The sequence below is a fragment of the Mirounga angustirostris genome, unplaced genomic scaffold (genome assembly GCF_029215605.1).
Source record: "Mirounga angustirostris isolate CCGP_5_RB_7025 unplaced genomic scaffold, mMirAng1.0.hap1 SCAF_1, whole genome shotgun sequence".
NCBI classification, from domain to species: Eukaryota; Metazoa; Chordata; class Mammalia; order Carnivora; family Phocidae; genus Mirounga; species Mirounga angustirostris.
Genome location: NW_026991709.1, coordinates 130,058,369 through 130,075,046, shown reverse-complemented (window position 1 = coordinate 130,075,046; position 16,678 = coordinate 130,058,369). Strand labels below are relative to the sequence as shown.

General features: G+C 47.8%; 1 protein-coding gene across 4 annotated transcripts in view; it reads right to left on the bottom strand.

The window, feature by feature from the left end:
* Positions 1-16,678, bottom strand: part of GALNT15 (polypeptide N-acetylgalactosaminyltransferase 15) — a 48,675-nt gene that overhangs the window by 12,715 nt on the left and 19,282 nt on the right. For 2 of the 4 annotated variants that reach the window (XM_045903846.3, XM_064588276.1), the window contains exons 2-5: positions 14,720-14,886; positions 10,931-11,135; positions 3,929-4,096; positions 1,521-1,638 (exon numbers count right to left, since the gene is read on the bottom strand). In XM_045903846.3, the coding sequence (XP_045759802.1) occupies positions 1,521-1,638; positions 3,929-4,096; positions 10,931-11,135; positions 14,720-14,886 (658 nt within the window). Of the gene's footprint in view, positions 1-1,520; positions 1,639-3,928; positions 4,097-10,930; positions 11,136-14,084; positions 14,277-14,719; positions 14,887-16,678 lie in introns of all 4 variants that reach the window. The other 2 variants (XM_045903847.3, XM_064588279.1) reach the window with 2 other exon arrangements.

Here is a 16,678-nt window from a genome sequence, read left to right as displayed (position 1 = left end):
GACAGAACCAGTGGAGTGCGGGGGCCACATCCACGCGACCACCTGAACGTGCCCTTCCCCTGAAGCACAGAGAGGGGCAACTTTTAGCACTTTTAGAGATGTGGCCATGTGCTCCCCTGTTCCCCAAAGCTGCCTCCTCAGGGGAAAGGGGGTCCCTAAGTGGTCAGGGAATTCCTAAAAGCTCGTGACGTCCCCTGCAAGGGGGAAGCAAGCTCTCTCTAAACATAGTCAGTCTCTCCTTCTTCAGGAGGATTCTCAGTGTTCTCGGCTAACGCTCCTGCCTACTCCCAAATGCCTGGAATTCATTTGCTAGGAAGCCTTTCCTTTCATCCTTGGGGATAAAGAGGAAAAACAAAAACGTTCCTAGCATAGGCAGCATATGAACTGAAACACAACAAAGATGGAGTTCCCAAACTGTATGCCAAGGTACCCTCGGGGTGCCCCAGCAACCTCAAAGGGCCACGCAGGGCATTTTAAATGTTTGAGAGAAACATAGTGACATCTGTTGGATGTTCTGCAAACTACAAGCTTGAGGTAATTCATGGTTTCAACATTAGATGGCTGCACTTCTGATAATGGACAGCTCTACTGGGTTGGGCTTTCAGTGATTGCTGGGATGAAAAAGCAAGTATCGTGTTAAAATCGACACGGAATGGGAAACGAGGTCTAATCTGATTCCGAGGTAGGGTGGTGCCCAACAGGCGCTAAAGTTTTAGGACAAATACTTATTTTTTGGAGCTAGGGTAGTTCCTTCTTATCCACGGGGGATATGTTCAGGACCCCCAGTAGATGCCTGAAATCACGGATAGTTCTGGGCCCTATATATACTATGTTTTTTCCTTATACATGCATACGTACCCGTGATAAAGTTTAATTTATAAATTAGGCACAGTAGGAGATGAACAACAACTAATAATAAAATAAAACAATATAATGATATACTGTAATAAAAGTTATATGATTATGGTGTCTCTCTGTGAAAATATCTTCTTATAACGTACCCGCCCTTCTTGTGATGAGATGGAGTGAGAGAAATGTCGCAGACACTGTGACCTAGAGTTCAGCTACGACCAACTTGACGATACCTCAGAAGGAGGATCGTCTGCTTCTGGACTGCGGCTGACCATGGGCAACTGAAACCACAGATAAAGGGAGACCACGGTACTCAATGCACAGACTGTCTGGCATTGGTTTTGGCCTATGGATGCTGTGAATAATAACAGAGATGCTGAGGGTGCCGTGCACAGAGAATGTAGGGGAACCCCTATGTACAGTATGCGTGGCTGATACTGTGCCCTTTCCTATGGGGAGGTTTGATAGCTGGCTTCGTGAGGGAGGCTGGGGGCACAGTCAAGGTAGGGCACGAGACAGATGGGAAGGGGACACACCACATTTCATGACTTTATTCTTTGCCTGCAGCCTTAGACCTGACCAGGGGCATTTAAGGGCTGCCTCCAAGCTGGGACCTTACCCACTACTCCACAGAGCCCACCTGGCTCCTCCCTTGGTCCAGGACATACCTTGAGAGACAGCTCGAGGTTTTCGCCACCCTGCAGGGACATGAGAGGGTCATACGCTCCAGTGTTTTGGAAGTAATGTCTGTCGATGGCCACAACCCCGCTGGGCACCACTGGGCTCCTGGGCAGAGAGAAGATGGAACAGATGGCAGTTCAGAACCCCGAGCATATCAGGAAGGCTTACCATGCGGGAGCTCCAGGGGCCGAGAGAGTGGGCTACGGGCCCAGATAGACCTCAATGCTTTTCATTGCAAGACCAGAGCCAAGTAACCATGTCAAAAATCCCAGTATTTTATGAGAAGAGAGTTATGGTTGCCTGGGCCCTTTTACCTCCTAAAGGGAGGGCCACGGGGCTGCACCTGAGGCTCCCCTACCCTCTGGCTTAACATAAGGCACCCTAAGGCAGGTAGCACCAGGCTAGGGAAACCAGGGAAACAGTCTGGCTTTTTCTTCCCACATCCCAAAGTGGGACTTGGGCAGATACCGAGGGCAGGTGCAGGCCGCTGGGGGCCAGGTGTGCCAACCTCTGGCCAGAGGCCATGACCAGTGAAAGTGCATGGTGGTGAACAACCATGCAGGACAGCTTGAGCCCAACGTGGGGCACTCCCTCCCCACCGATGCTGACCACCCCCCTCAAAGAAGCCTGGAGCTCAAAATCAACTTCAGGGAGACAGGGTGAGGGCACATGCCTGGATGATAGATTTAAATATGCAATCACTAAGCTGTCATGGGATTTGACTAATTTGCACGGACGTTTTCTGCTGTTAGGTGGAAAGAGGGGTTAAGATAGAAACGACCTAAGTCCAGTTGTTAGAAAATAAAGACAATTTTTTCTTTGCACTTCTGAGCTTGCGGCTTCTCAGACTTCCGTTAGAGTCACACTCCCTTGGGCAGACCCCTGGGAAGGCCTGTTTGTGCCTAATGCCTTCCTACCGTGTCCCTCTACTAGGTGCTCAGACACCAGCTGTATAATTGGTGAGCATTGGGCAGTGTATGATGGAGATGGACCATGGCGAATGGAGGCCAACTGCCCAGAGGGCAACACCACACGATCCCTTGTCCCACAGGCTCTCCTTACGATGTGACGTTGACATTGCTTCCCCTGAAGGGTGGGGTCTGTGCCTCCTTCCCATGAACCTAGGTGGGCCTGGGATCTTTTTGCAAGTGACCCTGGGTGAATCCTGAGGCTTGGCGAGAGAAGGGGATACGTCATCTAAAACATTAGACTGAGTGAAAGAAGCCAGGCATGAAAGGTCACACATCATATGATTCCATCTATATGAAACATCCAGAATCGATCAATCCATAGAGATAGACAGTGGTTGCCAGGGGCTGGGGGGAGGAGAGGGTGGGAAACAATACTTAATGGGTATGGGATTCTACTTTGGAGTGATAGAAATGTTCTGGCACTAGATCGAGGTGGTGCTTGCACAACTTGCGCTACTTGCTATGAGACTGTTCATTTTTAAATGGCTCATTTGTGGTATGTGAAATTCACCTCAACAAACTATCTTTTTTAAAGGGGGAGGGGGATAGAGCTTGTTTCACCTGGCCATCTTAGGATACTTAGTGTCAGAACCCAGTGTCATGGTGTAGCAAGCCCCAGGTGCAGTGACCTGATGGAGGGAGTGGCTGAAGTTCCCGTGGAGGTCCCAGCTGATGACAGGCATCAACCTTCAGACATTCGATGGGCCTCAGGGCAGCGCCCCCCCACCCCTGCTGCCATCTTGAGCTCTATCTCCTGCCATCCTGAATACCATGGAGCAGAGACCACCAACCCTGGTGCTCTCTTTCATAATTCCTGACCCACGGAATCTGTGAGCTTAATAAAACTGTTGTTGTTTGTTCTACACCACTAAGTTTGGGTGGTTTGTTATGCGAAAGAAGATATCTAGAACATCTTCTTAAATAGAATAAGCTTCCAAAACCCAAACACGCCCCAACACCAAAGCAAGCAAGCAACTCATAGAATTTGATATATTTTGAGAGTTAGGGTGTCTTAGCATTCACCTGAAGGAATCCTTCCTTTTTAGCAAGAAAGCACCTGAGGTCAGGGAAATTCCAGTGTTACCTGGAGAGGTAGAATTAGGTCAAGATCCCGGCTTGGGTTCTCTCACTGCCCCACCCACAGGGGTGTTCACTGAAGAAGCTACTTGAAAGAGCTTAAGCTGGACTCCATTCACTTAAGACTATAACAATAGTAACACTGACGTTTGAGTGCCTGGCACTCTCTCTGCTTTTCATGTAGTGACTCTTTCACTGTTACCCTCAATTCACTGATGAGGAAACTGAGGCACAGATTAAGTAACTTGCTAGAAAACAGGTGGGGCCAGGATTTGATCCCAAGCAGTTTGGCTGCCGAGTCCTTCCTGAGGAAGCAAAGAAGGAGCAGGCTGTGTGAGGAGCCTCACCTAATGGGGCTGATGGGGGACTGGAGGATCTTCCTTTCTCGCTCCGGCAAAGGCTCCCAGTGGAAATCCAGCTTCCAGTCCAACACCCCACGCTGCAGGTACTTGGAGGGGTAATACTGGAAATTCTTCCAGTCAATCACATCTATGACTGGAGACACCACTCGGCTCCTGGAAAAAATTGTGGAATCAAATAAGGGATAAAAACCATTCACTTGCTGGGGGATAGAAGCATAATCTACACTTGCGCTGCCTAATATGGCAGCCAGGAGCCACATGTGGCTCGCAGGCACCTAAAATATGGTCTGTCTAAATTGAGATGGGGAAAGTACCGCAATGGCTTGCCTCTCTTCAGCCTTCCAAACAGTGCCCTTGATGGGTAACCAGAGTGAGTGCATCCTATATCTAAAATGTTTGTGGGGGCACCTCGGTGGCTTAGTGGTTAAGCGTCTGCCTTCGGCTCAGGTCATGATCCCAGGGTCCTGGGATCCAGCCCCGCGTCGGGCTCCCTGCTCCGCGGGAAGCCTGCTTCTCCCTCCCCCACTCCCCCTGCTTGTGTTCCCTCTCTCGCTGTGTCTCTCTCTGTCAAATAAATAAATAAAATCTTTAAAAAAAATTAATTGCCTGTTTCTTTTTGTTTTATAATATGACTATCAGAAATGTTTAAATTTAAATGTTAAATGCATGGCTTGTTATATTTCTATGAGATAGCACTGTTCTAGAAAATATGTTTTTCCATAAGGAATTGGGGGCCCACTTAAGTAAAGAGCATGCCTGCCTCTTTCTTTTTTGAAAAACCTCTGTTGACAGCACCGAAAGACAGAAGAGTGGGGTTCTAGTCTCAGCTCAGTTGCACGTCTCCGGGCCTCAGTTTCCTCAGTTGTAAAATGGGAGTTTGAACCACTTCCCACAAACACCTTTCTCAGCTGTAATGTTCTAGAACAGTGGCTCTTGACTTCTTTTGGGGCCTTTGATCTCTTTGAGAATCAGGGGAAATCTATGGAATCCTCTTCAGAAAAATTATCATATGCACATATCCAAAATATTATGCACAATTTCAGAGGGTTCATGGGCCCCTGCTCTAGGGTCTGGTTCTTGTTCTTCCCTATATCAGACAACTTGATCGGCTTGAAGAATCAGGACTGCCAAACTCCAGCAGTGTCCCTGGTGTAAATGCACATGTACGCGAACACATGGCATCTATGAGCAAACCAAAGTCCTAAGTCGAGGCTTATCTGCTTGCTCATTTACTGATGCTGTTGGTAACTGGATTTTACCCCTTTTTTGCTGTTGTTCTTGTTTGTTTTGTTTTGTTTGCACAGCCTGGGATATGACCTCAGAGAGGGTGATGGGGGAAAATGGTACAGGTCAGAAACCTCACCTTTTAACTAAACAGGTCATCATTCAGGAGTACCAGGAGCTGATCTCCACGTAGCCGATATCTCAGTCACATTTTTTTCTGGCCTCTCATGACTATTACTTCTAAAATCTATGCCATGGTGTGCCTGAGTGGCTTAGTTGGTTAAGCCTCCAACTCTTGACTTTGGCTCAGGTCATGATCTCAGGGTCGGTCGTGAGATCAAGCCCTGCATTGGACTCCATGCTGACCCTGGAGCCTGCTTAAAATTCTCTCTCCCTTTCCCTGTGCCCCTCCTCTTTCCCCCTGCTCACTCTCACGCGCATGCTCTCTCTCTCTAAAATAAAATAAGTTAAAATCTATGCCATGAAATGGATCAGGCCTGAACTCAGGGGTCCTGGAAGGTCTCAATCTAAGAGAAGAGAGATTCCTGGCAGAGAGATGCCAGCCACACTGTGTTTACACTTCTATCGATTTCCATCTCTATTCTTCCCACCTCAGAGATGGCCAGGCTAGGGTGGCCCAGGCTACAGGGAAAGCACCAGGCTGGTCCTAGGACTCAATTATCTGTCCTTAAGTGGCTGACATTGGCATGAGGAGTCATGGGGTTTATATTTAGAGCAAGAATCCCAATATTATTTTCTTGCCCTTTTCACATTGTTCCCTCTGGAAGGTAAAGTAAACTTAATCCCTCTGGGTCCCCACTGCTTCTGGCATCCTGAATTGACCTAAGAAAACTGAGAGGCAAGATCAAGGAAGAAAGGAGGACACCCAGCCCCCCTCCCAAGTCTCCACTTCCTGTGGAGTGAACTGAGCAGATGGGATGGATTTGGCTACGGGCAAAGCATTTTGTGGAATTTCAGAGTCAAGAGCCAGGGGAGCCGTGTGGCTGAATCCTGAAGAATCCCATCAAATTCATGCCATCTTAGTAATCATAACAGGACAAGAAAGGAAATTGCATCTGAGCATCCATACAACTAGCTTCTCCTAGATCTTTGAGCTTGTCCTGCCTGACAAGGCTGTGCATTACTTTGGACCAGAAAATGGGAACTCTAGAATTTATCAAGTCTCTCTATTTGCTCTGTCTTGCTGGAAGCTCAGAGTCCTATGCAAATCTCACGGTTAATAACTGTATCACCCCAAATATCCAATGCTTCTTTTCCTTTCTGAGATCTCCTTTTCCTTCTATTTTAACCAGACACCTAAGTGATGAATCACAAGACACTCTGAGTGCCTTTTGGATAGAGATGAAGAGGATAGCAGCTGCTTAGCCACGGCTGAATTAGGGAGTAACTGCAGTCTAGTGACTCAAAAATGGTGATTTAAAAAACCCAAACAGTCTTATATTTAACTTTGGGTTTTGTACCTACAGATGTGTCTGGTGTTCTTGGAATACACTTAAAGCAAAATAGCAACGCTGCCCTGTTTGACTTGGAAGGAGCTAGAAGTGTCTGCTTACACCATCATTCTCTCTTGCAAATTGAGTTTTAACTCTCAGGCAAGTACAAGGTTGATTCTCTCTTAAGCCTTTCTAAGCTCCAGGGGGTCAGGCAGTTGGGTTTCAAAAGACAAACAGAGGTAGTAGAGCTGTCAACAAAGACTGGTTGACCACTGAACGTGAGGTCAACTAATAAACTACTGTCCAAGTAGTCAAAATCTAACTGTGGTTCAACCTTACCAACCAAACTTAGGTTACTTACAAGCCCTGGCTTACCTCATCCCTCTTTATTATTCCTGCACCTCCATGTTCCTCCGGGTCTGTGATATCTAAAGTCATTTTGGAAGTTCACTCAAATTCTTGGTGTTGTGGACAGTATCTTATACTGAGAAGCAAAAGTCTCTGAATTCTCTAATCCCAGAGCTCTTGCTTCTCAAGTGTGACCCTAAGACTTGTGTTGGCCGTTTCACCACTCTGTCATGCTGAGGGGTGTGTGGTAGGAAGAAGACTGGAGAGTTTCCCTGGGGCTTGAGACCAAAAGAAGCCTGCTCCCTTTGTGGGCTGGGGTCATCTTGGTCCCCCTGCTGCTCCTCACCACACACACACACACACACACACACACACTCTCTCTCTCTCTCTTTTTCATACACTCTCTCTCACACACACACACACATATTCTCACACACACACACACACTCACACACACACACGCACACTCACACTTTCACATAGGATTCCTCAGACTGCTTTTCATCATTTAACCCCTTGCAGGGCAGGGTGATGGGAGGTGGTCTGTTCCCTGTCCCACCTTGCTTCTCCCCATGGAGCAGGCTCAGCCCTAGCTGAGCACTACATGACCTTATGAACTAGGTGTCTCTAAGATAGAGGACCAGACCAAATTCAAGGGGAAAACAGCTTGGACAGCCTCTGGAGCCAGCATCGCCCCTCAGTGGGTGTTGTCTTTCAGCACTTCACTGAAGACTGCCCCTTTCCCATTGGAAACCTTAATTTCTCTAGGGCCATAACTCTCACTCCTTGGCTTGGGTATTAGAGCTGACAGTTAGCACAAGGCCGTTGTCAGCTGGCAGCTGGAGTAACAGCTACCCTTGATCTTCATCTGCGTTACTTTACACGGAAACCAACTACCAACCAGCACCTCTAACACTGCTCTAAAAACTGCTCTTTGAGCAGCTCTGTCTGGGGCTGCTATGTACAGTTATGTGGGTTGTGCACTGCCCAAACTTAGAGAATGCTTCAAATATCATAGGCATTATAAATTTGCATACTTCATTCTAAAATTTCTGGCAGTTAGCATTAAAGTAACTTGTTCTAAAAAATGAACGTGTTATGACACATGTTCTGAGAAATGAGAGTAAAGGATAATGAAGAAGGGACTCCTTTTACCAATTCATACAAAGTTGCCATATGGCTCTCTATAGACCTGTTCTGTGGGCAGGGTGGGGGACCAGGGCTAGGAACCAGGCCTTGAACCCTCTGATCGGGGTGTTGAGGAAGTTATGACTCTTTGAAATAGTTGATTTATGGCTTATTACACTGTTACTCATCATCCCACTCCACCTTTTTAATGAAAGGCCTTAAAGACCTTTTCCTGCCTCCTGCACAATGGATCCTCACCTGGTGACAGAATGTCTCCTGCCATGAGCCTCAGAGGCAGCTGGGACTCCTTTCCTCTCTTGAAGAGCAGTAGCTATTAGAAACTGTGCCCAATGGCTTCTACAGCTTTGCTTCACACAAGGTGAGCTGCCATGGGAGGCCAGAGGAAACGCTCGAGCAAAATTGCTATAGGAGCAAAGCAGACCTTAAAAGGGCCACTCTCCCAGGCCACAGCTTTCAGAGCATCTCTGTGTGCAGTGGAGAGAGATGAGAACTCAGACCCATGAGAGCTAGCTTTTCTTTCAGACCCTCACCTGTGAAGGCCTGCAAGCTGAACATCGGTCCCAAAGAAAACAGAGTACACAGGAAGCTGTGAATGAGGTGTGGGATGACAAAAAGATGGCTAAACCATAGAAGAGAGGGGACATGAAGAGGAAGCCAAGCCAGAATGGGGTCTAAGACCAGAGGCCGTGTGTGTGCCCATGTGTGTGTGTGTGTGTGTGTGTGTGCAGGGGGGCAGGAAAGGGAGAGAGGGAGGGAGGGGAGAGAGGGAGGGAGACTGAAAGGGAAGAAGAAGGGGAGGGGAAAAGTTGGATAACGAGAGAAAAGAAAGAGCCCAGGAAATGAAAATTTCACGGACCCACCTTCTTAACTGTGGAAAGTCTCTCAGGGAGCCCCATTTTATTTATAGCTGAGGACACTGAGGTATTGCCAAGTCTTCCTCTCTCAGCCTAGAGTGAGAAATCTCCAGATCTGTGAAAATGGCACCAATGTGAGCAGCAGACATGAGGGGCTCGTTCTAATCAATGTTTTAACACATGTCTCACAACCAGGGTGGGGAGGGGGGATGAATAAATCTCATTCCCTGATCAGCATCTCCAATTCTTAAAATAATTCATAGACAGCAAAAAGAGCAGTATGCCCAGAGTTAGAACACCTGACTCAGCGGCAAAGTCTCCATGCACCCTCGCAGATCATTTCACCCCAAGGAGCCCCACTATCCCTCTCTGTAAAATGGAAGCAGAAGTACTTGCCTGAGACATCTCATGGGGGGGCATCAGTAAAGAATTATATGAGAACAGTCTATTCGGGTTATACATACGTAAGGCTTAATGATATTAATTTCTGGTTCCTAAATGTCTGCATATAAGAAGCATGGAAAACAGTCTAGCTCTTTGAGTGGCTGTGTGACCCTGAGGGGTCTCCTTGGCCTCCCTGGAACTCAGTTTCTTTCAGCAGTGAAATCGTGAGATAGGACTAGATGATCTTACAGGTCCCTCTGAAAGCTATCTGTCTGTGACATGGGGATGGGAATTAGATGGAGAATAGGCTGGACCAACTTTAGTTCCCACTGCAATGATACACGGTCATTATGATGTTGAGGGCAAGATCCAAGATGGCAGAGTTTGTTAGGTTTGCATGTTTACTTGTCCTCGTCCTGGTCCTGGATTTATACACATCTCCTTTTCTTCTGAGGTAATAGCCAGGAGTGGGCAGTAATCTGTATTACGGTACTGGGCAAAACTAATCCTTCCCGATTTCACTTGAACACTGATTGTTCTTTATTAAAAAGGAATTGCTGGACTATTAACGAATGACATCATGTTGCTTGAAACCTCCTTCATCTAGTGGAATATGCTAATTCCTCTGCCTCCTTATCCAGAAAGGTCTTTTCTTAGATGTTGTCATCCCCGACTTCAAAGGAGACATTGAATGTATACCATGGGGAGGAGTGCAAGGATAGAAGTCATAAGGCTTGGTTCGGGCATCTGCGCTATCTGGCTGGCCATCATCAGAAACAATCATTTGTTGAACTCCTACTGTGTACTAGGCCTCCGCAAACCCCAAGGGGTATGCCTGAGGTGGTCCAAGGTGGGCTAGCCACCAGGTTTTGCTTTTTCTTAGTGGGATATTCAGATTGAGGAAAATGGTTGACAGGGCATATTTAGGAACAGTATGAGGAGAGAAAGGAAGTGGGGAGCGAATGACAGCAAGATGGGGAAAAAGAACAGAGAAATGGTCAAAGAAAAAATTTTAAATGTTGGGCTAAGGGGTGTGTAATGCAATTCTCTCTGACTTCACATTCCTGAGGCCTTAGTTAGGACATTAGAGACCCCTCATCCCAAAAACCAATGCTGGTTCTTGATTGAAGTTTAGCAATCACAGAGTCTAACACATTCTGTTTAGGGTAAGTACCTACGAACAAAATATAAAGACTTTTTCTCAGGTTATATTATAATCCTGATTAAAATTCCTGACTTTTCAACAAAGGGAGTGACACCATGGTAAGATGTTACCCTATCCAGGAGTATTTGCAACTTAAGAGAAGCTGTTCTCTAGGCCCCTGTTTTTGTATTTAGAAAACAAAGCAGATGGACTGGAGGACCTCTAACTTCCCTTCCAATGTACCTCCCTATACTTTTGAAAAGGCTCAAACTCAAACATCTGGAAAAAAAAAACAAAGAAGAATGTTACTCTCTCATGGGGAGCCTCGGGGACTTGTTCAATGGTGGATAGATGTTCTGTGAGTGGTGGAGGCTGTAGACTCTTTCTCCCAGCCCCACCTCTGCTCCCCAGACCCCAAGGGTGAAGTTACCTGTCACCAGCTATTCTGCTGAGGAGGGGCTCCAGCCAGCCCGGGTGGCACTCACAGTGGGAATCCATGAAGACCAGCACGTCCCCAGTGGCCCTGGTGGCCCCCAGCATTCGGGCCCTGATGGCACCCAGCCTCTTGTTGCTCCTGAGCAACTTCACCCCCTCCAGCCTGGCCACGTATTCGCTGAGGGAAGACTTGAGTTGTCCTGGAATCAACAGAGTTGTGGTCAGTGGGGTCACAGATGCCACAGCCAACGAGAGTGTGATGACCATCACTAGGATCATTGTTAGCGATTCTCTCTTGGGAGCTGTGGTGAGCACCAGGGTCCTGAGACTCAGATACATCACACTATGGCTGTTGCTAAGATGTAAGTTGCTTCATTAGTTTGGGGTGGGTCGGTATTCCCTCCAGTAAAAGCCAGGAGAGATGGTGTCATAAACCCGGAGAGGAGAGGAATGGCTAATCTTCTCTAAATGCAGCAGTGGGTTATGCAGATTCTGTTGGTGCCCGACTCAGATGACCTAGGGTCCCTTCTTAGGTTTGGTTTGGTTTGTACGTGCCCAGCAGCTGTAGGTTTGTTGCTAACTAGTCTGCACCCTTCTCTGGGGACATGCCCTTGGGTATAGAACTGCTTCTCCTGTGAATGCCAGAGAGTCCTGCAGAATGCTGCCCCTGGCCCCAGGTGCCCAGGGTCAATGACCAACCCGTGCAGGGCTATCAAAGCCCACTCCCTCGCCTCAAGGCAGGACAGATTCTGAGATGCAGTTGGCACTGCAGAACTGTCCATGGGATCAGGCTGTGGCTGGACTTCATCCGAAACCTCATCTTGGCTCAGTTCCTTCCTCTGCCTCTCCTGCTTCCCCTACTCTCCTATAGGCTTCCCCTGAGAGTACACCCCCTAAAAATCACAAACACATGAATCCCATCTCAGGCTCCACTAAAGAAATCTGACCTAAGGCAGTGGTCAAGGAGGTCAAAGACAGAGGTCCATTAAATGTGGCCACTGGTAGATCATTGGTGGTGTGGGCCAAAGGGTTTCATTGTAACGGTAGGGGTGGATAGCAATGCAGTGGGTTGGAGAGAAAGTGGGACTTGAAAATCCAAGACCAAGAGCCTAGACGTTCTTTGAGGAACAATGACTCTAGAGGGGGTAAAGGGAAAAGCTTATTAGGTTTTGTGTTTAAGAGCTTTCTTATCTTAAATACACACATGCGCGCACACACACACACACATGCATACATCAAGATGAACAAGCTAGTGGAGACAAAAGGAAGAAGGAATAATGCATTCATGGAGAAGTAGTGTCCTTCATGAAGTCTTGGAAATGGGGTGCCCCTAGTCCACTGAACTAAGATCTCAAGGGCAGGGATTATACCTCATGCATTTCCACTGCTCTGATCCCTAGCACAGGGCTGGCCCATGGTAGGCACTCAGTACATGTGTGTTGAACAGAACTGTGCTGAAGAGCAAGAATTTCCCTGGTTCTCCAGCCCAGAGGCAGTCTTGATGGGAATACACATAGTCTTGCTATTTTGGTAGCTGAGTCTCTAGGGAGTTCGGGAAGGCTCAGGCAGCCTTACCTGAAGGCCCCAGCAGACTCCCTGGAGAGCTGCCTTCTGAGCAGCATGTGGCTCCTCAGGGAGACTTTTCTGCAGAGGAAACTGTCCTGAGCAGTGGACATAAGGATTCCCAGTCATTGGCTATTGAATTTCTTGGTGGTAAAACATTATGTCGATTACTTTATAATTATTTTTCTGATAAGTTTGTTAGTCCCAAGTCCATTGTCGAGAGAAGGACCTCTGTTAGCAAATTAAAATTTCTGAACTTGGATGTGTGAGAACCAGCCCCTCGGTGACTCCACTGTACCGAGAACTGCTAGTTGTCTTGTCCAACATTCATTCTCCTCTTCTACCTTACTAGCAGAAACTTGATTTTGTTCAGGGCAGCTAAAAGCACTAACCTACCAAGACTCCCTTGCTGTTAGCAATAGCCTTTTAATCTAACTCTGGTGGAAATACACTAGGTGAGAAGATTCTGGAAAAAACTGTTGTTTTACGGATTTTTTTCTAAAGGACAAACTTGGCTGACCTCGGCATTTCACCCTTTTCTGCTTGGAATGTGATGTGATGTGCAGAGGTAGAGTAGCCTCATTGGATTAGGAGGCCAAAAGCCACACTCCAAGTAGGGCTAAGTGGAAAGCAGAAGATGCTGAGGACGGGGCGCCAGGGTGGCTCAGTCGGTTAAGCCTCTGCTCAGGTCATGCTCTCAGGGTCAGCCCCATTTCAGGATCCCTGCTAAGTAGGGAGTCTGCTTCTCCCTCTCCCTCTCCCCATCGTCCCTGTTCTTGCTTTTTCTGTCTGTCCCTCTCAAGTAAATAAATAAAATCTTTTTTTTTTTAAGGGTGAGAGTATTAAAAAAAAGAAGATGCTGAGGACATTGGAGGACCCCACTGCCCTGGGGCCCAGCTCCTCGGCTTCTACACACACAAGGAGAAGGGAAGGCTACCAAGGGACACTGACATAACACAGTTCATAGTCTGACGGGGGAGGAACCACAGATGTGCTCTTGGGAGGACCCCAGCACAGCCGAGAGTTCAGAGAGTCTGTGGGTACTTCCACCAGCCAACACAGCCCAGTCCAGGAACTGCTTGCCCGTCCGGCATAATACGAGGCTGTCTGTACCTCAGTAACCTCACACGCTTCTGGGGCCTCTGGATAGTCTGATTCACTTCCATGCCCGGGCTGGGCAAATTCCCAACATGAGGCCCTTCAGAAGAACTAGCAGAGGCCGGCGGCTACTCGAGCCTGTCTTCTGTCATTCCCCTTAGAAAGGTGTTTTTCAGACCTCAGCAAGTGTTCAGTTTCCCTTGGAGCAATCTGTTCTCCCCACAGGGCCCGGCGGCGGGGGGCGGGGCTCCACAGGCCATTTGGTTGAGCCAGAAATAAAGCCTGAGGCCCCAGCCAAAGAAGAGCAGTGGTTCTCAAAGTGTCGTCCACGGACCAGCATCATCCGTATCACCTGAGACCCTGTTAGAAATGCAAATTCATGGGGCCCAGTACCAGATCCAGAAACTCTGGGGGAGATCCTAGCAATCAGTGTTTTAATAAGCCTGCCAGACAATTCTGATGTACATTCAAGCTTGAGAACCACTGACCTAGAACTTTCTTATGTCTCCATCTTCTTTTAACAACTCAGCCAGGCAAGGGGCTGGTCCCTAGTAGTGAGTTTCCTGTCAGTAGAAACATTTGAGCAGATTCTGCAAGTCTGGGCTCTGGGCCTGACTCTGCTGCCCTTGGCATGACTCAGTCCTGGTCAATTCTCTTCTCTAGGCCTCAGCTTCCTCCGTCTGGAAAATGAATGGATCAGGATAAACAGGAATGATTTAGTGACTAATACATGTCAAGTGGTTTACCCAGTGTCTAGGAGGCAGTGAGCGATAAGGAATGGCCACCCTGCTGTGATTCTTGAGTGTCTTGGGAAGAAGCATATTGGACTGTGTGGAGGTTGAGACTGGGAGAGATCCCGCTGGGATCAGGCTGGAGCGACCCTCCTGAGATCCTCGCTGGGACCCCCTTGCCTTGTTTGGCTGCTTTGCCTTCTATGTCTTCTCCCCCCACTTCCTTACCAGGTGCCCCTGGGGCTCTTCACTAATGAGTTACCTGCACCTGAATCCTCATCTGGAGGTATGCTTCTGGGAACCTTTCCTCTACAGGCTCTAAACCCTAGTCTTTGCATGGGAACCGCCCAGGGTCTAGGCCCACCCGAGAAGCGGGAGGAGCCCATAGCCACCTTGCTGGCTGAGGTCATCCACCAAGATGATCTCCTTCAGAAAGGCCCTGGGCACTGTGTCAAGGATGCTGTGCACAGTCCTCAGGAGGGTGGACCAGGCCTCGTCGTGGAAACAGAGGATGACGCTGGCTGTGGGCAGGCTGTCCCCGGGGTTCTGCTGTAGACACCTGCAGGGAAGAGAACCAGGGAGCCATGGGAAGAGAAGACCAAAAGGAGCATTGGACATCCTCTGACACACTCCCTAGGCCCCGGCCAGGGCTGCTATAACCAGATAGCCTCCCCGCGCCCCCCACCCCGGGTTTGCTTGAAATCTCCAAGGAAAGAGAACCCCTCACACCCTCGTAGTAGTGCTGTCTACTGTCTCCCAGTCCTCAAATCCCAGGAGCAATGTTTAATCCATGCCTCTCTCATAGCAGTTGAGGGATATTGCCACTATTCCCAGCAAACAACTGTTCCAACCTGTAAAATGGGAGTGAATGACATTACCAACCTCATAGAGCGGTTGTAAGGCTTAAATAGGAGGAGGTACATAGTGAGTATCCTATCAACACGCATTGTCATTCATTTAAGGGCAGAAACACTATTTTCTTTATTTTTGTGTCTGTATAATCTAGCACAGCACCTAGCACAAAATAAAGGTTAAATATGATTATTGTTCTTGAAGAAGGGCAAGGATTGAACATTTGTGAGTGCCAACAATATGCCAGATAATGTGCTAAGTCCTCTACACATATTACTGCTTGTTTAAGCTAAAATAAGTCTTTGGTTTGGGCACTTACCCCCATTTTGTGGATAAGGAAACTGAGGCTCAGAAAGTGGACAAGACTTACCAAAGCTCACAGTGCTGGTAAGTGGCAGAGCTTCCAGGCTACCCTGCCCTTTCCCCTCCGCTGGTTTGTGGCTGGAGAGGTAGGGGTGGGAGGTACCACCCCGGTCAGGAGCCTGCCTGGTTCCCTCCTTCCTTTGCAGATGAATAGTATGCTCCCTATTTGCTTTGCATTTCATCTGCTGAGAGTTGTGAGTGAGACCACAGTGGAAAGAATTATAATAACAACAGGATGCTCGGAGCAGTGTGTGGCTCACAATTGTTCACAAAAGGCGCTTTTTTTTTCTAGGTAGCCTCTAAATGTCCCTCCCTGGAGGAGGATTGGCATTTGAGTAGGGGTTGGCTCAAGGACCTCAAACTTCCAACACCTAAAGGCAATTGTGAGGGTAGAACTGCCTGCAGACTGACCACCAGACTAAGGCTGGCCCAGCTGGAGGGAAATGCCACGCTGGTCCTCAGCTGAGCATCTCTCTGCCTAGTACAGTCCTACCCAAGGCTGAGACTCTCAATGTGCAAGACTCCTGCGTGTGACTCCAGGCAAGAATCTTATGCCAGGGGGTGGAGGAATGATACAAGGTAAGTGCTTTAAGGTAACAGTAAAACAGAAATCCTAGATTAAAAAAAAAATCCCAAACATATGACTATCTCATAAACTAGGGGCCAATTATTTTATTAACTTATATATTAATGCCCTATTTCTTTCCATAAAGGATTTGAAGTCACTCACAAGGAATAGGCACAATAAAATAATGGTAGTATAAAAGTAAGGATGAAAAGTCAGGGGGAGGGAAATATAAGTAATAGAAACTCAAGGGGGGCCTGGGCGGCTCAGTCAACTGAGCGTCCGACTCTTGATTTCTGCTCAGGTCATGACCTCAGGGTGGTGAGATGGAGCCCCACATCAGGCTCTGTGCTCAAATCAGGAGTCTGCCTGAGATTCTCTCCCTCTCCCTCTGCCCCTCCCCATGCAAGTGCTCACTCTCGCTCTCTCTCTCAAATGAATAAATAAATCTTAAAAAAGAAAGAATAGAAAGTTAATATCTAGAGAAAGAACATAGATATATAGGCCATAAGGGCCTTGGAGTTTCCAGAATGAATTTGAAATTTGAGCTTCCCAGTAGCCAAAGAAAATG